A 22,941-nucleotide genomic window follows, 5' to 3' on the forward strand; every position below is an offset into this window, starting at 1 on the left:
AGACAAGGAATAGGGGTGGTCATCACTGTATCTGACAGTGGAAGAATTAGAGCCACTTGATGAAGTCATCAAGAAAACCACTAAAACAGCCTGAAAACAGTTCTTTTTCATACCACACAATGAACTCAGGGTTCACTGCCACAGAACACTGTGGAGGCCAAAAGTAGAAAAGGATTTTTAGAAAGGGACTAAGCTCATTCATTCAGGCCAGGTCCAGAAGGAACTGCCAGTTCAGAAAGTCCATATACTGTTGGAATGGTGTCAAAGAAAGACCTCTGTATACAAGCTTTATATTTTATGTTTCTGTGATCACCTGTTACTGGCTATCCTCAGAGACAGGATAGCAGATAGATGGCCTTTGGTCTGATCGCATGCGGTGCTTCTTATGGATCAAAGCTCTCGATTTTGGCATGATTTAGAGTTTGGAAAGGTTAACTTCAAAAAAAAAAGAAAAAAAGGAACATTTGAAAAGCTTGTATGCCTCCTCTGCTTCCTCTTTCAACCCTCAAAGATGTGCTCCTTAATCATTCAGTTTCCATGAATGGTAAAGTATTGCTGAATTAGCAACAAACAGGATTTTGTAACAGCCACTGAAGGCTGCATTATTGCTCCCAGATCCTGCCCAGTCCCCCTTATTAGGTATTTCTCCTGACCTAGTCTCAACTGCAGGTTAAACATCCCCCCATATTCCATTTTTTCTCTTTATTATATTCTTGCAAAATCACTTTGTTCGACTGCTATATTTATGACATGAAACTGTTAAGATACTAATCTGTTGGCCTCTGCTAGCTAAACCCTTCTCTCGGACCACTCATTTCTGCATGGATAAATGACAACAGGAAGACTCCTTGTGGACAAAGGATTGCTACGCTGTCTGTAAACTTCCTTATTTCACCCAGAATTTGCCACTTCAATTGGATTTAGCCTTCCAGCTGGTCAGACCAATACATTTCTGCAGTGCAGTAAACAATGCAACACAGTGATTCTGAGTCTGTAGGTAGACAGACTGAAGTAGCAGCACAAGTAAGTCAGAAAAATCTCCTGCATTTATCTGGACACAGAGCAAGCTCTGAGACCAGTCATCACAGTTGTTTTTATATATAAAATAAGTGTGCACACCGACATATGGACTAATACATTCATCACTAACCCTCATTTAAGGGACCGACCATCCACAGTCTACACTTCACCCAGTAAATTTGCTTTAACTGGGGGTGCCAGGTGCATCCAGGACCATGCAGTGGCCTGACAAACCACGGCATGAGGACTTGGCTGTAGGTTCAAAATCAATCAAGAAGTTACTGTTCCAGCTTGTTCAGTCTTCAGTTCTCCAGGCAATCCTTCACAATCAAGATAACACACAGGTAGATTGTTTGTTTTTATCACTTGTAGCGGAGTTTGGACCCAGGTTACCTGGAATGAAAAGAAGTTAAAAGTAATTTTAATGTTAAGAAAGTAAGACCTGTATAAAGTTTGGACTCACACTTCAATCCTCTATTATTATTTACTATACACCTTGTATTAGACCTACATTACTCTGCACTCCCTCATGATTTTATTTCCTACTATTGTGAAATGAAGAGTCACTAAAATAAGAGCACATTCAGAGTTTTCCTCACTCTGGAGGAAACCACTGGAGGAGTATTTCCAGGCTTTGGCCCGTACCCAGGCCAGCTTCAGTGGTATTCTTAGGTCCCAGCTGGCACTGAAAAACAGTCTGGCTATGACTTGGGTGGGAGGTTTTCCAAAGAGTGAGGGATGGAAAAAAAAAAAAAATTAAGGTCATCTCATCCATCTGATCCCCACACACATTCTCAGGAGACGTTTTTTCATGTCCAGTTTTAAACATCTCAAGTGCTGGTATTTCCACCATTTCCTTTGCAAGAGAAATCCTAAGGCCTCAGGGTCTCCCACTTAAGTAGCATAGTATGCTGCCTCAATTTTTTATCATCTTAGTTTTTTTTTTCATTGCTCACTGTATGGATTCCTTCTGCTCCCCAGTATCTGTACTTTGCCATGCTTGCACTGCTGTCTGATCTCCTTCATTACAGCTAGCTGTTAGTTTGGATGCTGAATCTTAAAAGTGTCCAATGTTGGGGAATCCCCCATTTCCCTGGGGAGATTATTCCAATGGCTGATTGTTCTCATTGTGAAAAAGTTTCCTCATGTCCAATCGGAATCTCTCCAGGAGTAATTTGCACCCATTGCCCCTTGTCTTTTCCATGTGACTCCCTGTAAAAAAAGGAGTCTCAATCTTCTTTGTAGCCACCATTTAAGTACTGGAACATGGTGATGATGTCTCCCCTAAGTGTTCTTTTCTCAAGGCTGATCAAACCCGATTCTCTCAACCTTTCATCATATGGCAGGCTTCCCAGTCCTATGATCATCCTAGTGGCCCTCCTCTGGACACTCTCCAGCCTGCCCATATCTTTTTTGTATAGTGTTTTCCTCACCTGTAGGTGATGGGGAAGAGAAGATCTCTCTCCTCTCCTCCTCCTTCTCTCCACCTTCTTCCACACTGCAACTTCTTGCTATCCACATGGGAGGCTGCACTGAAACCTCCCCTCACTTTTGTGGCTGCTCTGTATGCTACTGCCTCCTCCCCACGTCTCCCCATGGCATTTCATTCTACCTCCTGTCCCCCCTTTGACCCATTCCTCACCACCCCTGTTCCCCTCCCTGTCTGTACCACATTCACAGCCCTCATGTATATTTTCAAAAGTGTCTGTTCTCCTCTGCTTAATCTCAACTCCCAACTCCTTTATTCTTCTCACTTTCTACTCTTGTCATCTGACTTTTTTCTACAGATCCTGCTACAGTTAGAGCAAACACCCTCCTTAAATGTACCCAAGAACGTTCCCCTCTTTCTCTTCAGAAAAGAGCCTGAAAATTCCAGTTACCACCTGTTCATGATCCCACTTTGGCTAAAAAATACCGGTGACAACTAAGCAGCTATTTCTGCAGTATTGCAGTGTCCAGTGTAAATATCATTTCTTGTTGCAAGAAATACCCAAAAATGAAACATGAAATCCTGCTATTAAGTATATGTGCTCTGCAACCAACACTCATGAGGAGCAAAGGCCAATATATGGAGAAACTCAGGACGGCAGACCCTCCTGAATGAGCCCACTTTGCTTCTTGCAAGGGAGAAAACAAAACAAAAAGCCAAGCGCCTTTCAAAGGCAAATAGCTTTCAAACCCTTGCAGTATTTCCCAGAAACTGCACACAGACATCAGTGTCTTTGCTGATCACAGTCTGCCCAGCAGCAGCTTAAAAGGAACAAGATTCTGGTCAGGTTCAGAGCTGCTGCTGTTGTGTTCCTAAGCAGGCAACAGTGAAATTCAAGGGTTGTTTCAATTTGATTATGCGGTTTAAGAAAGCCTTGTAAGACAAAGCATGGTCTCCGTGCAGTGTGCTAGGACAACGCCTCAGGATGTTAATTTGGACACTTAGTTTGGGACATTACTGTCTGCAGCCCTGGTATTTTCCAGACTCCCAATTCTGACTTGTAGGTAACGTTTCCTAGCACACAAACACCCAGTCAGATTTTCAGACTGTCGCAGAATGCACTTTCATCACCTCCCTTCCCAGTTCGGATTCTCTTCATCACCATTTGCTCTTACAAGACTGAACCTGACCTTTAGCCTGCTTGAATAATGTCTTTCAATTACTCTGCGAGCTACTCAGGGTGTAGATCTGGTCTCTCTATGCATTTGCAAGGTGGGATGTGTCTCTGTGGTACTACAGAATTAATAGTGACTTTGGAGGCTGTGTGCACAGGCAGGCCCACAGGGCTTAAGTGTGCTGTTTAATCTTTACAAAAGGTAAGGGCAGCTATTTCAAACTGTGAAGCTCTGAATAATTGCATCCTAATCTGACTGCATACCAAGCACCTTCTCCCTCCTTCATTTCCACTTCTTACCTCCCTTCTGTCACCCACAGTATCACAGCATCAGTTTTTTATGAGGCCTGCTCAAAGACCACTTAAACTTTTAAAACTAAGTCAGTCCTACAGTTACCCAAGAACAAAGTGCCTCCTATTTTTATCTTGAAGCTGGAACGCTATTCCATGTCCATGTTCAATAATTTTTTATTAAATCCTAATGAAGCACATGCTACTGATTGAGTAGCTGCAGGATCCTCTGTGGTAACTCATTTTTTTCCTCTTTCTCATGACTCTCCATCTTTCTAATGTGCCCTTTATCATCTCTGTTCACATGCCACTTTGGGAGCACTAGAGAAGCTTTCTCTCAAGAACAGTGATTCAATTCAAAAGGAACACACAAGCAGTGATCATCCTCCAGCCTTTTACAACACCAGATGACCTAAGTCTATTCACACCATACCTCAAAAACCATGGGAGTCTCCCGTTGCCACTGTGTTGGGTTTGCGTGGCAAGGTTTTGGTAGCGGGGGGGCTACAGGGGTGGCTTCTGTGAGAAGCTGCTAGAAGCTCCCCCTGTGTCTGATAGAGCCAATGCCAGCCAGCTCTAAGACAGGCCCGCCGCTGGCCAAGGCCAAGCCAATCAGCGCCTCTGTGATAACATATTTAAGAAGTAGAAAAACACTTGGAGGGAGAGGGCTTTTGCAGCCGGAGAGAGGAGTGAGAAGATGTAAGAAACTCTGCAGACACCAAGGTCAGTGCAGAAGGAGGGGGAGGAGGAGCTCCAGGCGCCGGAGCAGAGATCCCCCTGCAGCCTGTGGTGAAGGCCATGGTGAAGCAGGCTGTCCCCCTGCAGCCCATGGAGGAAGGATGAGGGGGTGTAGCGATTCCACCTGCAGCCCGTGGAGGACCCCACGCTGGAGCAGGTGGAGGCACCTGAAGGAGGCTGCGGCCCGTGGGAAGCCCACGCTGGAGCAAGTTCCTGGCCGGACCGGTGGACCCGTGAAGAGGGGAGCCCACGCCAGGGCAGGTTTGCTGGCAGGACTTGTGGCCCCGTGGGGGACCCCACGCTGGAGCAGTTTGCTCCTGAAGGTCTGCACCCCGTGAGAGGGACTCCATGCTGGAGCAGGGGAACGATGAGAGGAGTCCTCCCCCTGAGGATGAAGAAGCGGCAGAAACACCATGAGATGAACTGACCGTAACCCCCACTCCCCGTCCCCCTGTGCCGCTGAGGGGGGGAAGGTTGAAGCTGGGAGTGAAGTTGAGCCCGGGAAGATGGGAGGGGTGGGGGGAAGTGTTTTAAGAGTTGATTTTATTTTCTCATTCCTCTACTCTGTTTTGCCTAGTAATAAATTAGATGAATTCCCTCTCTAAGTTTGGTCTGTTTTGCTCGTGACAACAATTAGTGAGTGATCTCTCCCTGTCCTTATCTCGACCTGCAAGCATTTCGTTATGCCTTTTCTCCCCTGTTTAGTGAATGAGGGGAGTGAGAGAGCGGCTCTGGTGAACCCACCACAGTCTTTTTTGGCGCCCAACGTGGGGCATGAGAAAATCGAGATAAGGACAGTAATTGGAAGAGGTAACGAGCAAAACATTGACTGAACGTAGATTGAGAGTGAAATAGCGGTGAAGGGACGAGAGGTGGATTCTGTGTGTATTGTCTACTCTTGTTTAGTGTTGTGATAGTGTTGCTTTGATTCTGGTGGGGGGAATTCCTTTTCTTTTTCCTTGTAGATGTGATTAGTGTGTGTGTAGTTTTTCTGTTGAACATGTTTTAATAATTCTTAAATATGTGATTCACAGAGGCGAGGGGTGGAATGTGTTGGGTTTGCGTGGCAAGGTTTTGGTAGCGGGGGGGCTACAGGGGTGGCTTCTGTGAGAAGCTGCTAGAAGCTCCCCCTGTGTCTGATAGAGCCAATGCCAGCCAGCTCTAAGACAGGCCCGCCGCTGGCCAAGGCCAAGCCAATCAGCGCCTCTGTGATAACATATTTAAGAAGTAGAAAAACACTTGGAGGGAGAGGGCTTTTGCAGCCGGAGAGAGGAGTGAGAAGATGTAAGAAACTCTGCAGACACCAAGGTCAGTGCAGAAGGAGGGGGAGGAGGAGCTCCAGGCGCCGGAGCAGAGATCCCCCTGCAGCCTGTGGTGAAGGCCATGGTGAAGCAGGCTGTCCCCCTGCAGCCCATGGAGGAAGGATGAGGGGGTGTAGCGATTCCACCTGCAGCCCGTGGAGGACCCCACGCTGGAGCAGGTGGAGGCACCTGAAGGAGGCTGCGGCCCGTGGGAAGCCCACGCTGGAGCAAGTTCCTGGCCGGACCGGTGGACCCGTGAAGAGGGGAGCCCACGCCAGGGCAGGTTTGCTGGCAGGACTTGTGGCCCCGTGGGGGACCCCACGCTGGAGCAGTTTGCTCCTGAAGGTCTGCACCCCGTGAGAGGGACTCCATGCTGGAGCAGGGGAACGATGAGAGGAGTCCTCCCCCTGAGGATGAAGAAGCGGCAGAAACACCATGAGATGAACTGACCGTAACCCCCACTCCCCGTCCCCCTGTGCCGCTGAGGGGGGGAAGGTTGAAGCTGGGAGTGAAGTTGAGCCCGGGAAGATGGGAGGGGTGGGGGGAAGTGTTTTAAGAGTTGATTTTATTTTCTCATTCCTCTACTCTGTTTTGCCTAGTAATAAATTAGATGAATTCCCTCTCTAAGTTTGGTCTGTTTTGCTCGTGACAACAATTAGTGAGTGATCTCTCCCTGTCCTTATCTCGACCTGCAAGCATTTCGTTATGCCTTTTCTCCCCTGTTTAGTGAATGAGGGGAGTGAGAGAGCGGCTCTGGTGGGCACCTGGCCCCAGTCAGGCTCGACCCACCACAGCCACCAAGAACAGGCATTCTCAATTTGCGTAAAACAAACACACAAAAAATACCTGCATGGACTCCTTGGAAAGACTTATCAGGTCAGGAAGAGCACAGCGGGAAGGCTGGTGTGCTGGACCTCTGTGCCTTCCCTGCACCTGTTCTCAGTTCTTCCTTCTCCTCTACTGAAAAAGGTGCCAGCCCTCAGGAAGTAGCAGTGGCAATAAATAAAACCTGAACATAATAGCATGATAGTGTCTTTGTGGAAAAGGTCCAGACCAAGCATCAGACTGTCTGGCACAGATCCACTGTGTTAAAAGGAAGAGGGACATCCCTGCTGCCCTGACTGTGCAATGCCCCAGAAGGGCGCAGTGCCCCACTCATCAGCTAGAGGCATCAATCTCTTTTGTGCCTTAATCTGGGCCTAATTTCATCATGACATTGTGGGAATGATGGGCTGTCTGCTTTAAAACAGCTGACAGTGAGAATGTAGGGAATCTCTGATATTGTGAAGTGCTGACAAATCAGAGATTACACAATTCTCTACTTGTGTCACTAGAGGGTAGTGCAAGCCCTCAGGTCCATTCGTCTGAGAGGATATGCCCATACATCTCCCTATAGATCTTCACAGATTTTGTTGTTCCTGTCTCTGAGGAATGGGGCCCAGCAGCACATACTGTCTGTGCTCAAGACATAAAGTGACTTGGAGAGAGAACCTCTTTAGACCAGGGTTTACTTCTGCCTCCCCAAATGCCAAACACACATCCTAAAATGGGTCTACTATAGTCTTAAATAAACCATCCATGCCTTCTCTCATGTTCATTTGGCTTTTTTGAGTCTCTCCTTCATTCAGCCAGATATATTTCCAAGAACCTAATCAATCGCTATTGTTGACCTTTCCAATACTGTGCTTTTCTTTTTGGTCTCAGGAGAATGTCTTTCCATTTCCTATCATGGCAGTTTCAAGGGAATTAAGTCTCTCTGCACCTGCATTTCGCATTCATCAGAGCACAGAATGGACAAGTATGGCTGGACAAGTCAAGGAGAGACTTTCTCCCCAGAACTAGTTTATTTTCCTGCTGGTACAGGATGTATTGACACCCAGCACAGCTCACAGAGAGGAAGACAACCAGGCTGTAGTCCATAGATTTACTTCGATCTTCAATCAAAACATCTAAAATGTTGGGAAGTTAGCTATGAACTCATAAATTGGGAGAAATCTTTATCATTTCTGCCTTCAACTGGATGAAAACTTGGAAGGACTGAGTGAAAATATCAATTGTGTTAGCAAAGAAAGAAAGGTTGAGATCTAGTACTTTTCCATAGCTTCTATTTTCATGACCTTCTCCCCCATTTCAGAAGGTGATAACAGAGCAAATTAAAAAGACTTCCAGCCTCTCCTCCACTCCTTGCCCCCTCACCTCAACACGAACACATTTTCCTCTCTTCTCCACTGGTAACTTGTCACGGAAAACACACCTGACTAAAGCCAAATGAGGAAAGAAGGAGTCACACTGGAAATCTGTCTGCACCCTGCTAACCACTACAACACTGAGCATACTGCTGCTGTTTATTAGGGCAGTGCACTTCATGAACTGTACACACAACCTGTTTTACACAAGGAGATGTTCAACCTTTCTCTCCCTTTGTCCCATACCTGCTTGCTGAGAAGTATGAGAAAACATTTGCATGAGAAGTACCAATACGACTGCCATTAAATTGCCTTCAACTTAAATTGCCTCTATCATTTGATACACCTTCTGCTCTTCTTTGATCCCACTCATTTTAATGTAGAGGAAATAACAAGATCTACTCACAAGTGCCTATACTGAATATGTTTGCACCAATCACCTGAACTTGGAACAAGGGACACCAAAGCAGAATATGCTGAGGTTTTACCTGAGATGCCTCCAGTGCTCCGAACACTGGCATGGCCAATGCTGAGCCGCTCATATTCCAGTTTCATGTTCCCAAGGTCTTCTCCTGAATGTCCTTCACTGGCAAAAGAATTGGCCTCAATGCTTGAGCCTGGAGACCGTTTGGCCTTGCGACTGAAAAGCCCACTGGCAAACCGTTTTCCTTGCTTTGAATTGACTTGTGCATCTTCTTTCTTCACATCTCGAATAGACTCTCTGGATTTGGATTTATTTTTCAGGTCCATGTGGAGCCGGGAGAACAGTTTCTGAGGGCTCCGATTCAGCTTGTTCACGTTCTCCAGAGGTGGATCGATTTCTGGGAACTCTTGCTCCAATGTGATTAAGTCATTCAGAAACTGATTTAACCGTTTCTTTGACTCACTTGTTTCCTCCTTTTCCATGTTTCCCTGATTATCCTGCCTGTGTCGTGAAGCCCAGAGCATCATATCACCACGGGTTGCCCCCGCCACTAAACCATACTTGGGGTTAATGAACTTCCGAGCCACGGTGGAAGAATGAAGGCCTGGCTTCCCAATTCCAAGAAGGAATGGGTTAGCAATACCCAGTTCCTTGTAGAAATTAACTTCCTCTGAGATGGCATAGAGCTCACGAAACTCAACGTCAAACATCTCCACGTGCTGTCCTGTCAAGACTAGCAGGATGTTTCTGTCAATGTGGGATGAACTCCATGTGAAGCTAAGAGTAGGAAACAGAACTGACATTAGATTTTTGAGTGCATACTTGACCCAGCCCACCTAACAATATCTAAGACACTACATGGGAATCAGTAGCATTATGCCATTTGCCCCTATGTCCTTGCCAAGATGGGCCAGGATAGATACGTGAAGCTCTTTATTATTGCTCTTCATTAGGCATGCAGACCAGATCTGGAAGAAAGGCTGTAAAGCTCTGAAGGATAGTTTACCCTTTCAAAAAAGCAACATTGCACCAAGAGGAGGAGTCTCCAGACTAAAAACCTCACTGAAGAAAACAGAGCACAATGGCTGATAGGGAGTCCTTGCAGACCACCACCTGATGCAGTGTGGAACTATCTCTAGCCCACTGAAATGGTCTGCTAGCATGGGCATGTTCCATTCTCCCAGGATCAGCTGTGCTCTATGCCACCTTCTCTGTCGTCCCACCCCAATTTCTACAGATGCCACAGAGATTACAGGGAGTGGGATAAGAAAGGGAATGACATGGGAAGAAGTCTCTCGAGCAAAGCCACAAGCCATTCTTTACACAAAGAATGTAGCTTTGCCTTAAGCAAAAGCGACCCACCTGTATGATCCCGTGGCCACCTTTTCACCATCCACCATCAGGAATCGGGATGCCAGTGTGCCTCTGATCTTCCCTGCTGGCATGTAGAACCCAACTCCTGTCACAGAACGTATGCGGATATTCTAAGAGGGAGGTGGAAAGACAAAATGTCACAATAAATAGGGCAGAGAATTAGATAATTGCCAGCTCCAAGTCTTAACATGTCACTCACATTATCTCACTACTTCTGGGACTACAGTTCATTTTGTATCAGCCACCAGAAATCAGAAGGGCTGCACAAAGGAAAGCATAGTGCCGTAAGACCTCTTGTCATCCCCTAGCTATGCAAGTCGCTCCCCTCCATCAGTTTATGGCCCCGTCCAATGGGTCAGCATCTTTGTAACCCTGCCTGCTGTCTTCAGCTATTCATCTCAGCCCACTGGCAAGACAATGCTTTCAAAATCAAATAATCCTCCATCTCCAGTTCTGTGCTGTAGCTCAGAAGGCCCAGCCCAGTTCAGGGGAATGAATCAGAGGAAGCTCCGAGTCACGTCTGTATTCTCTGAATCCTGATCCCTGTTCCACAGCACTCGTGAGCTCTTCTCCAAACTATGTTAGCAGGACCACAAAACCAAGGAACTTTGCAATACCTGTGCAGTGCAAAGGGCACAGTTACTTGGAGGGTAATGTATGAGACAGGTCTATATTAGGTTCTTTTTGTGCTTGTGTTCCGATTCCCAACAACACATGGCTGGACAAAACTGGGCAAATTAGAAGACTGGACAATTTAATTATTACAGAAGAGAGGAGGAAACAATTCTATGGCTCAAAAGATAGATGTTTCCTGTCTATTACAACAAAAAGAGAACTCTGACCTTTATAATTTTGCTAAGGACCACAAATAGTTACAGTGTCCACCCAGATTTCTGACTGTTCAATGGAGAGTGGAAAAAGACAGAACTTTTTTTGAACAAAAAGAGTAGGATAAGTGTCTCTACTGATGTCCTGAATATATCAGCAAAGAATTATTTCTGAAGAAGATGACGGAAAAACTTTTCATTAAATGAATGGAAGTAGTTAGAAAAAGATAATACCGCTCACCAAACTTCCTGTCTCACACTCTTTGGCCAGCAAACCTACAAGTAATGAACCAAAGCACTACCAGACACAGAGAAAACACAGATTTAAGGTTACATGATTTTCAACAACAGATGTGTGACTGCCCTTACTATAAGAATCACAGAATGGTTTGGGTTGGAAGAAACCTTAAAGATCATCTAGTTCCAACCCCCTTGCCATGGGCAGGGACACCCTCCACTAGACCAGGTTGCCCAAAGCCCCATCCAACCTGGCCTTGAACACTTCCAGGGACTATATTTGCACACTGGACTCAGTGTTATTCTGCTCATGGGTCCTGGCTGCATGAGGCTGAATTGCCAAACTGTCTAACATGAAACACCCCCTCCCCCAAAACCACTGATTGTCAGTATAAGTTTAGAGCAAATTATCTTGTTGCTCTGACACACAAATTTAGACCATTTTCTTCATTCCACCATCTGTTTCTGTAAGAATTCTTTTAACAATGAAAAGCTAAAAGGTCTGGAGTAATAAATGCAGGGTTGGGAGTCAGATAGTCCCAAGGGTAATCACAGTCCTGAAACCACTCCCTGTGATGTTCTGGGAAAGTCAATTCACCTTTGCCTCATTCTTCCCCCATCTGCAGAGCAGCAGAATCATGAGGATTTGGCTAATGCTAGCACAGCCTCAGATCCCACAAAGAGCTAAGTCCTATTATTATAAACCTCACTGACAGCTTAAATATTGATAGGCTATAAAAATCTGCATGCAGGAACGAGTGATTATAAGAATGCAGATTTATTTTAAAAAAAAAAAGTTTTCTGACTATAACTCTTACCTTTTGAATCTGCTCCTATTTTCCCCACTAAAATACAGCAGTGGCAGTACAAATTCTGACTAACAGTAACTGATGATACTACTATTTTGCATTCATTTATTGCTTGATCTGGAGTCCTGTGTGGGCATTAGCTAATTAATGCTCCCAACAATGCTGAAAGTATTATTACCCTGTTTTAAAGACGAGGAGCCTGAGAGAGAAAAAGATGAAGTGACTTGCCCGAGGCCTAGCAGTGAGTCACATGTGTGGGATGCTGAATGCAGGTTGGGTAGAGCTCAGGAGAAAGGGTGCCCTTTCCAGTATTTAGAATAACATTTGTAGTTGGCTGGCTGATCACCTGAAATATTTTTTTTCCCTGCTGAGTAAAGCTGGATGTGGGATTTGCCAAATCATGGAATATTGACTGCAAGTGTCAAGAAGGACCTCTGTTCTTCAAATCAGTCAACAGCTCTGACACGTCACGTACCTTTGTGAATCAAGAAATATCAGCCTCTGTGAGCAGAAAGTTTTTTAGCATGTAACAAGTGTGGATTTTATTGTGTTTGTATGTGGTATCACCTTCTTTTGGTGGAAAGAAAGCACATTTGAATTTCTGCAGTAACTGAGCTACACATAACGCTTAGAAAGGCACAGAGGGGACAGAACCAAACAGCTGAACACATAAACCTCCTTGAACAAAGTAGGCACAGGAGTGCATAAATACATCTTGAAATGCAGAAAACAAGCACAAAGTCATATAAACATCGAGTCACTTAACAGGTTATTTGTATAATGTTTTCTGCCTTGAAGGATCTTGGAGCATTTGTAGACTGATATATCAAGCTGTACAGAGGAGGAACAAGCCTGAGTTCATGTACTGAAGACTATACAACAAAAAAAGAGGAAAGACAAATATAAATGAGGTGAGATTGTAGCCATTCTTTTGGGCACTAGTGTTACAGTAATAACAAATATTTTGAGAAGAGGACCAGTTAGTTAGCTGGATAAAAACGACCCCTCCAGATCTGTATCCTTAGAGAAGCCTGCCTAAGGTTTGTCATATCCTGGCTTATGGAAGCTGCAGTCTGCATTAAATTTCCACATTTCCTTTACACAGGCTCACACCACTCCTCATCACAAGCAGTGACTAACATCTCCCTGGCAGCAACTTAATACGGACTGGTAACACTCAAGCCTGACAGAGCATCCTAATACAAACAGTGAAGAAATCAGTTTTTCTTGCTTTATTGTGACGCAGTTTTAAACCTTACCCTGAATCCACAGGAAGTTAAATTAGACCCAGTTTAGAAAGTCAGTAATAGGTTGTGTTGTGACTGATACTAAGTTGTCACTTGACAGACCTGGGCAGTAGTGCTCACAAGCTGGGGTTGAGCAGGGGGGATACACGAGACAGACCCTAAAGGGAAGCGTTGTAAGTACTTCCACCAGGGAATCCTGTGTGTACCTTCCCTCTTAGAACAACCGTTGATATAAATGTTGCAAAGCAAGCAGGGATATCTTTATTTCAAGTTGGGATAGACAGCATGAATGACATCTGTAAACTAACAGATGTAAAACAGATTAAGAACAGGCAACGGACAAAAGCAGTAGCTGACACATGACAGTGACTCAACAGTCCCTTATATTGACTGTGTTTCTCAAAATGTGGAGAGCCCCTTTCTGCTGTCCCTGGAAAAATCAGATCCCTTCAGTCAATAGAATCTGTTGGGGTAGCTCCTGTCCTTTGTTTTCTTGTACTATGCTTCACCTGAGCACAGAGCTGAGGGGAGGCCTCAGATGCCTGTTATTTCCCACTCTAAAATCCTAGATGGAAGTACCACGGAATGGGGAGAGAGGAAGAGAGATAGGAGGTTCATGGGGACAGGACCACTGTAACAATAGTAAAGGAATTTTTCTTATTCATGGTCTGCAAGATTCTAATTTCTGGTGATCAGACCTCCAGGTCAGAGAGATGGGTGGTTGGTGCTCATATTACACAGGGACACAAAAGCAGCTACAATCTGGAAGCAGCCACCAAGAAATGCTGGGAAATACTGTGGACATATCCTATGTGTTTGCCCTGAACAGTTTTGGAAAAGGCATGCTTGTTGACAAAAGAGTAAAACTTGCAGGTAATCAAGTAGAATAGGATGGAATGCAGCTAGCTGGACCTGGCCTGCCAAGGTCAGTACGAGGTATTATTTATTTGGGTCTCTGCACAAAGAGAGCCTTGTAAGCCCCCATTTTCAAAAGGTCACAAGCAGCCCAGAAGAATTCTCTAACAGATAATTAAAAAAACAGCAGCACTGCATCACATTACATTCAGCTTCCCTCTCACTTGAGTTAGGAATTGATGAGGAAAGATATGAAATACTGAAATGAAATTCCAAAAATTTCTTAGGCAGAAACTTTTAAGAATTCCTGGAGTGAGGGGAGGAACTCCTTACATGTTAGGGAAAATTAATGTAAAAATTAACATGAAGGTGAACTTTCTGCAGGTAACTCATTCCCTGGGCTTGCTTGGAGCTCTAGGTGAACTCCCTGTCTTTGAGCAGGAGTGTCTGTTACTGGGGTCTTGGTTAGCAGAAGCACGGGGAGAAAGAGAACGCACCTAAAAACTGGTGAGAACACTCACCCTCAGGTCAACAAAAAGAGAACTTTTTGCAAGGCTATGAATTTTCTATCTATGAGAACTTTGATTCATCGTGATATCCGAAGAACACTCTTGTGTCAAACATAACAGAAGTCTGGCAAACCATGTCATGTCGACTCAGGAAGCCATATGACTCATGCACACAAGACACGCTCTTACTAACATCCCAGGATGAATGTGTTGATGATTGAATTTAAATGCATTTCTAGTGATCTCTGGCCTTCAGACAAAAATTGAGGTTTTCTAATTTCATGCTTGGAGTCAGTAAAGAACTTTCTGTCTTTGCAGAATGAGGTACTGTCTTGTCTTCCTACAGCAGTTTCCCTCCTCCGAGACTGTCAGCAGATCATGATACCTTGCCATCTCAAAACAATACAACAGCCAGGAATTTTGCAAAAATGCCCAGCACTGTATGTAGACAAAGGGCAAAAACCAGTGTTAACAGTAAATCTCGCTGTATTAGGACCGTTGAAGTATTCACTCTGCATTGGATGAACAAGGTGATGGAAACAAAAGGGCAGGAATCACAGAGCAATCTGAGCATCTGGTGATGATGAAAGACAGAATAAGCATCCTGACCCTGCAGCAATGACAGCCCATGGTAGTGTGTCATCTCTCTTTCCCTGGGATCAGAATGTGCCTCTAAACCTTAAGTTACATCCCACATTGCTGCAGCTTTCTGAGGAAAAGCCATCCTGTAAATCTTGCACAAGCATTCCAAAGGAAAGGTGGGAAGAAGGAAAAATATGCAATTCCTTTGTTGACAAACTATGGCCCACTTTTAGAAGAAAGCAAAAGGGTTACACAAAAAGACAGTGTAAGGAGAGAATGTGTTCCCTGTTGCTGAAACTTTGTAGAAAAAACTCAGACATCAAAGCAGAAGTCAGGAGAAAGACATGTCTTAAAGAAGAAATGGGTGAATGATAAAGTTAACTACACTAGAGTTTCTTGTTCTTCCTCAGTGTCCCGGTTTTGGCTGGGAGAGAGTTAAATTTTCTTCCTAGCAGCTGGTATAGCCCTGTGTTTTGGATTTAGGATGAGAATAATGTTGATAACACACTGATGTTTTAGTTGTTGCCAAGCAGTCAAGGACTTTTCAGCTTCTCATACTGCCCTGCCAGCGAGAAGGCGGGGGGGCACCCAAGAAGCTGGGAGGGGGCACAGCCAGGACAGCTGACCCAGACTGGCCAAAGGGATATTCCGTACCATATGACATCACGCTCAGTAAATAACTGGGAGAGTTGGCCAGGAGGCACGCAGCTCCCGAACTAGCTGAGCATGAGTTCTGGGTGGTGAGCAACTGTGCTGTGCATCACTTGTTTTGTATATTATTTTATCATTATTATTATTATCATTCTCTTCCTTTTCTGTCCTATTAAACTGTCTTTATCTCAACCCATGAGTTTTACCTTTTTTCTTTTCAATTCTCTCCCCCATCCCACAGAGGCAGGGTGTGTGCGAGCAAACGGCCGTGTGGTTGTTTCAGCTGCCTTCTGGGTTAAACCACGCCACTCAGCAATTCCAACATCCTCTGTGATCAAGCAATGTGGGACAAAATGATTCTGCCTGAACAAGCCCGGAGGCCCAGATTGCTTTCTTGCTTTTCAAAACAACCCTTGACACATTACATCAATGAGGTGGGGGTGGGGGGACTCCTCAAGGGGAAGCCTTAACCTTGCTTGAGATTCCTTGGGTACCTAAAGCCTGGTGTTAGGAGAATCACTATATGATGATTTCTGCCATTCTGACCCAAGCAGCACCATAGATACATCCAAGGCAGTCTTGGGCAGGATACTAAGAGGCCATCTTCCTTGAGAGGTAAATGACCTGCTTCCCCTTACAGGAAGACTCTTCCCAGTCCTTCCATAGTACCATAGACAGGAACAAACTGCATTGCCCTTAACAAGATTAACTAAAGCCTTAGCCATACTGGAAAAGGAATACAACCACCTCAAGGGGAATTTAAGATACAGCATGAGATAGCTGGGAAAAAGAGGGGGAAAAAATGAAGGACAGCACTCTGTGGGCTGGAGCTCTGCAGAAGAGTGAACAGCTAGGTCAAAGGATGTTAAAAAGTTCTTCTCAGTGGACCTCCTTCAGCTCAGCTTGTATTTGGACTTTTTTTTGCTGAAGGAGTCTAATGAAAAACATAGCGAGGGCTGCTGTGAGAGAAGGGAAGCGCAGAAAGGGCACAGAAGAGTTTTCTCTGCTTTTGATGGCATCAGTTCAAACTCTGCTTCTTTGGAAAGGGTAACGCAACTAGTGTTTATGCTGCAGGACCTAGTCACTGCTGTAGCACGTCACTGTGATGATTGGTTTTGGAGTGCAAAGTCTGTGTAGATACCTACGGAGAAAGAGGTAAGAGGAAGAGCAGAAGGGGACTGCTTACTGTTTAAAGACAGAGAAGGCAGACAAAAAGGAACTCACACCTCTAATAGCATTGCAACTTTTTCTAAAATGCCAGGGCATCTTTTCATTCACTCTACCCAGGAGTTAAAATACGCAGTACTGAAGGCATCATTCCTGCACATGATGACACGGTGAGAAAAGTACTGGGAAACAGGCACCGGAACAAATGGAACTACTGCTGTGATTTCACACTTTTGTACCAAAGAGACTCGAGCCTAGGCCACAGAATACCCCTGAAGCTTGAAACAGGTCTATTATGATGATGTCTGTGTCTTGCTTTCAAAGACACCAGAGGAAAGATACTTCCATCTCTGTTTTGGAGAAAGATGAGAAAGCTGCTCAGCTGGATGTCTTTTTTGATGAAGTCCAGAAAGTCAGAGCAGAGTGACAGTTCACGGGAGCATTGTTCAGATATATGCAAGTCATCTTCATCCAGATTTAAGAAGGTTCTCCTAAAATGGTTAATATGAGCCTCTATAACTATCAGAGCTTTTTTAGTTTTGGTTGTGTGGGTTTTGTTTTTTCTTAAACCATTAATCGAGTGTTTATGGAAGCTCTGCCCTTCCTCCAGGCAAAAAGGCACTTTTTTTATCCCCGCTGCTCAGAAGAACAGTTGGATCACAAAAGGGGCGAGTCTGGCATCCCATAGGTTGTTTCCAACCTAGCAACTTTTTCTCTATTCAGAACAAGTCTGTAGTAGTGACAGTGATTAAAAACCATGAAAAAAGCAAGGAATACAATACTAACTGTAAACACACGAAGGATTTCAGTCTGTATGTAATGGAATGAGATCCTACTAAGGCTGCTTCTGCCAGCCAAGCTGAGCTGACTACTGTGCTGCATGCACTATATGAAGGCATATTCTGATATGGAACTGGGGAGCAGCTATGCTCCTCAATCCATATGTTCTCAGACAAAGGAGGACTACAAGCTCGTTCACTCCCAGGTGATCACTGCTGGATAGGAGAGTACTGATTTCACAGACTATATGTGTCCTAGAACTGGGATCCCTGCAGACAACAACTCCAAGAGATACTCTGGACTCCAGTTTGAATCCTTGCATAGGAGACCCACAGGAATTTCCTCAGACAATTTTCTTCCCAAACAGGAATATTTAGGTCACAAGAGCCAAGAAACTACATAGATCCCTGTCTCAGGTGAAAGACAAAAAATCCAAATCTTTTCTTTCTTTCTTTCTGTATTAGCAAGCCACTCTCTCATCCCTCTGTGTTCCATCTACCCCTGTCTAAGTGCTGTGATGTGACTTGTAGGGAGGAAGACATGTGTTTGCCTGTCCAAATGAGTTCCAAGATTCATTACAACTAAAAATGGCCACTGACCTGCAGGAGATAATGGCTGAGTACTGAATATCTTACCCGTATCTGCAAGTCACTGAGGTCAAGGCATCTGCACATTTCCAAGAAGAGCTTCACACCCTCCTCATCTAGGATTATATAGACTGGGATCCAGCGTTTATATGCTGCATCAACAATATCGCGGAAGATGTCCCGGTCTGTAAATACATCCATGACCACTGCAATAATCTGGAAACAAGAAGACAGTAGACAGACAACTGAATAAAATACTAGGAACTGAAAGGGATTCCCATCACACTGGTGCAAAATAAAGGAGAGCACTGATACCAAAATATGGAAGAGGAGGATACAGGGGAGACAAAAGTACAGGGAGGTACATGCCCAAGCACTACCAATAGTCTTGTCATTTTCTGGCTTGGCTCCTGCTGCACTTTGGAAGGAACTTAATAAATGTCTTGGAGAGCTCTCCTTCTTCTAGGGGAAGATGGCTTATTTCAGCAGCCTGAGGAATGCCAAAGCCAAATACCTAGTTTCTCCTCTGTGTTGTGAAACTTTCACTGCCTCCATGAAGATCCACTTAAACAAAGAACACCACTGAAAATAGATTGAAAAAGAAGAGTGAAAAACACAGCTCTAATTTAATCAGAAGGTGAGTAATGGAAGAATGAATGTGCAGAGGAATCGGGGCCTGAATCCTCAGCCATGGTATGTAGTGCAGACAACAAGAATTTTTTTTTTTTTTTGCCTTTTTCCCCAATTCCCTGTGAGAAGCCTGCTGTCAGGGCTGGCTTCATGAGGAATGTCTTACGGAACTCAAACATATACACCTCATATTTGTCAGGAAGGGACTGGGGAGGGAGGGGGAGAGAGAGAGAGAGTGTGTGCGTGTGCTTTTTTTTTTTTCCCCAAGATTTGGAGGCAAAAATGATTGTTCCCTCTCTTCACATGTACATTTTTTCTGGTATAAAACTAATCCCTCTTTCCAGGCACAGATTTTACATAAAAACAAAAGGTTGCACTGACGTGACAGACAAGCCTGAACATTCATAGGATGAGTAACAACAAAACCAAGAAGGTTATGGGCAACTTTAATGCTGATCTTACATGTTTTGTCTTTCTCTCCCTTTCTGTATCTTTTACACCATTAGAAATATCAATTCACTTTTCTGCCTGAGAGAGTTATTCTCCCCAACATTCGAAAGGCTATGAATGAAGGAAACTACTGTTTTCCTAGTCCTACTGGGAAACATCAACTTGCCAGGTCAGAGCTCTCATGCTGACAGTATGCTAGGAATAGAGTTGCCTGAATTTTAATTTCCCAGGCACTGGGGTCACAGTGACGAGCCAAGCCGTGCTGGGGATGGCACATACAGGTGTGAATGGAGCTGAAGACTGGATCGAACAGTAGGATTTTCTTCACTTGAAGTTTGGAAGAGGTGCAGCTCAGTTTGCAGGAGTCCCCTACAGAAGGGGGAATAATTCTCACCAGAGACCTCTTTCCTTTAAAAAAATGCCCTTGAATAAATTGCTTTTGGGAAAGTGATGCCACAGTAAATGTCCCCTACTGTGTTTGCTGAGTCTCTGCTTGTACGGCCAAGAACAACCAACACATCTGCTCCATCAGGCTCCTTCTGTCAACAGTGCTTACACAAGCTTTTCTTTGTTAGAAAAAAAGAGCTGACATTGTGTTTATGCTCATCATTAACACATAGGTTCCTGATACAGGTGAACTATGGTGGAGCTACATTATAAACTAGTAGTAAGTCCCTTGATAACTCCTGCTCAGCAGAACTGGATTTCAGGTCCTGCCTGCGTTCTCACTTCCCAGCCCAAAGCAGCGAGATGCAGGGAATGTAGCTAGAACCCCTGAAAATTAAAATATGGTGAACTTGTGCCACTTTATCCCTGAACAACTTTATACACAGGTAGATTATAATTAAAGGCATGAAGAGTTCATGCATTAATTCAGGCCTGTTATGCTCCCTCTCCCCTCTACACACTGTGGTATGGATGTAGTTATTTAGGAGCAAGGATGCCAAATAATATTCATTTGAAGTAAGAACATCCACATAGGGAATGGATCAAGAATAGATAGAAGTGTGAAGTGTGATTTGTTTTCTTTCCATCTCCATTTGCAATGAGTCCAACGACTGCAGAGATTACACCATGTCCTGGACAGACCATTAGTTGTTAGTACCGGCCTTGCGATATGAAGGGATGGTTCCCTCCAGGCTTTGGGGCCCTGGGTGAGTTCAGGCTTCTTTACAAGACTGTGGATTAAACCCAAGAAAACTGCAGTCCTGTACAAAAAGCAGATGAGCTGCCTTGCAGGTGGCACTTCCAAGCCAGCAAAATGTGCATTGGGTTATGGCAGTCTTCTCAAACCCCTGCCACAGCTGGAGATCTATCAATATTACCTAGGAGCGTTCCCAAATACAGCAAGTCAGAGCATGAATGTCTACCCCTGCAAGAGGTTTTCCCCATTCCTCTGCCTATTCTATGGATAACAACGTATCTACAGGGCCCATAGGTGTGCCTAGCTCTTCATAGGTATTTACAGATTGGCAAGCATTAACTTGCCAATCTCATTGCGGCAAGGGAGCTTAATTAGCATATGTTTGTAAAACACTGATGATAAGCCACCCACAGCCATGTGCCACATATTACTCGTATCTGTTTAGACCCCTCACCCCAAAAATAACCCAAAACAACCAGAACCTACTCTCATCTGCTGAATGAAAAGCAGCTACCTGGAGATTTTTTTTGCCAGGGCCAGCTCAGCTGAACACAGTAGGCAGAGTTATCTACGAAAAGGACCATTAAACACTTAAATGGCTGTTAAACATGAAACCACCTTTGAGCTGGGAGGGGCACAGTTCGTCCAGTCAGTTAAAAAAAAAAAAACTACAAAGGTATTAATTACTTTTAGGTGCCAGGCACAGCTATCTAAAAGAACAAAGTTTCCCAGTCCTTACACAGTCAGTGGAGGCATTTGCAGCAGCGGAAAGAGGATGGCAAGTTGCACTAAATTGGAGCGTAAACATTTTACAGCTTCTGGCTCTTCTGAACGACTGATCACACCAGTTGCTGAGCAGGATTATGGGGTGTGCACGTATTTCTGTGAGCAGGGAGCTGAGGAGATCACCCGCTGGATTAATCCCTCTCTGGCAAGTTTTCTGTGTTTCCCAGCAGATTTGGTTTTAACAAGTCTGCAAAGGTTGTGTGTATCGTGTGTGCTGGGAGGGGGGAGCGGGTGGAGGAGGAAATGACTGCTGAATTAGAAAGCAGAAAAAACAGAAAGCAGTAAAACTAAGAGCAGGAATGAAGTGTCTTATGCTGTTATGCCCTTTCCCAGAGGGGATGTCAGGTCTGAAGAAGATCATTTCCTGAGTGGTCTTCCCTGGAAACTTCACCCAGACCTAGAAAAAACTCGTCATTGCCCCCCACCTATTCAACAAAGCTCTTGTAGCGTCATGGCTGGTTTGTTTTCTTGCCAGAGGTGCCCTGTCATCACTAACAGTCCTTTCCAGCCAAAGATAAATATGAGGAGCAGCTGCATATTGTCTGGACTCCGGCTGCTTGCAGTCCAGGCTGGATGTTATTGAGACCACAAAAAATAAACCCCAAAACCACCACCCCATAAACAAACTCTCTGCCCCGTGTTTAACTAGGGATACCTGCATGTACAGGTGGCTGGCACAGCATCACAACCTGTCTTCCCCTGAGCCAGTGAATCACAAAAAGCAAAACACAGGTATAAAACCCCAATTTGGGGGGAGAGGGGGTGCAGGGGTTCAACCGCATCCTGGGCGTCAGCTTTGGCAAACCATAACACGACCGGTAACTAACTGCAGGGAAAGCCCTGCCTGATGGACGCTGACCAACTGGAGGGCCAACACGCTCCTCCCGGTTCGGAGGGAGCCAGCGAGCACAGCCTGGCCACAGCGAGCTCTTGCTCCCCCTTCCACCCCACGGGCCCCCCAGCCAGGCCCTCTGCCCAGGCGTGAAGGCGGGCAGGGGTGGCCCATCGAGGGTGCCCGCTTCGTGTGGCGGCCGGGCCCTACCTTCTGCGCCTGCTGGATCATCTCTCGCACCACCTCCTTCAGGTGGGGCGCGCTCTCCTCCTTGCGGGGGTGCGTGAAGAGGGCCACCCGGCTGATGCCCCGGTAGAAGGTCTTATCGGTCCAGCCCAAGTCCAGCGGGGGCACCTCCGTGTCCGAGCACTCGGGCCAATAGGCCAGCGAGAGGGTCTCACCGCCGGGACCCCGTGCCACCTTGCCGCCCTCCCGGGGGTCGTCGTATCCCCGCCAGCTGCCCCGCAGGGCCTGCAGCTCCCGGCTGGAGAGAAAGTCACGGAGCTGCTCCTTCCTCAGCGCCTCCCGGTAGGCCGCCTCGCCCCGGGTCACCAGCGCCTCCAGGGCCCGGCGCTGCTCCTCGCTGTAGTAGAAGCGGGGCTGGGCCTCCGTTACCTTCTCGTTGACATGCGACTCGTCCAGCAGGAGCACCTGGGACTCCGCCATGCTGCCGGCACCCGCAGCGCCGGCCGGCCGGGAGGCTGCGGAAGGAGGGAAAGGCAGAGCCGGGCCCGCCTCACCTGGCCTGCCCGAGCCCGCCCCGACGGGTGGAGCGGCCGCACCGCCCTGCGCCGGCCCCTCACGCTCCCCTGGATCCCTGGGGATCTCTTCTGCTCTTCTCCCAGACCCACACGCGTCCCTGGCCCCCAGGGGACGGGGTGGCCGTCCCCTCAGCATGGCCAGGGCCAGGG

At 45.8% G+C, this 22,941-nt stretch overlaps 1 protein-coding gene across 1 annotated transcript; it reads right to left on the reverse strand.

Moving 5' to 3' along the window:
* Nucleotides 1-908: 908 nt before the first annotated feature.
* FAM83F (family with sequence similarity 83 member F) lies at nucleotides 909-22,711 on the reverse strand. Its single transcript, XM_054844133.1, has 5 exons — nucleotides 22,241-22,711; nucleotides 18,237-18,404; nucleotides 9,926-10,047; nucleotides 8,628-9,340; nucleotides 909-1,413 (listed from the first exon to the last, which is right to left on the reverse strand). The coding sequence occupies exons 1-5, from the start codon at nucleotides 22,694-22,696 to the stop codon at nucleotides 1,349-1,351; spliced, it is 1,524 nt and encodes a 507-aa protein (XP_054700108.1). The 5' UTR covers nucleotides 22,697-22,711; the 3' UTR covers nucleotides 909-1,348.
* Between the last annotated feature and the right edge of the window lie 230 nt (nucleotides 22,712-22,941).

This window comes from Grus americana, chromosome 1 (genome assembly GCF_028858705.1).
Source record: "Grus americana isolate bGruAme1 chromosome 1, bGruAme1.mat, whole genome shotgun sequence".
Lineage (NCBI taxonomy): Eukaryota > Metazoa > Chordata > Aves > Gruiformes > Gruidae > Grus > Grus americana.

What these genes read in the sequence shown, in the direction of transcription:
- FAM83F (XM_054844133.1), bottom strand. Translation starts at nt 22,696, where the DNA reads ATGGCGGAGTCCCAGGTGCTCCTGCTGGACGAGTCGCATGTCAACGAG. An exon ending in TGATCCAGCAGGCGCAGAAG is followed by an intron (nt 18,405 to 22,240) that starts GTAGGGCCCGGC and finishes TCTTGTTTCCAG; the next exon opens with ATTATTGCAGTGGTCATGGA. An exon ending in GAGCACTGGAGGCATCTCAG is followed by an intron (nt 1,414 to 8,627) that starts GTAAAACCTCAG and finishes TTTTCATTCCAG; the next exon opens with GTAACCTGGGTCCAAACTCC.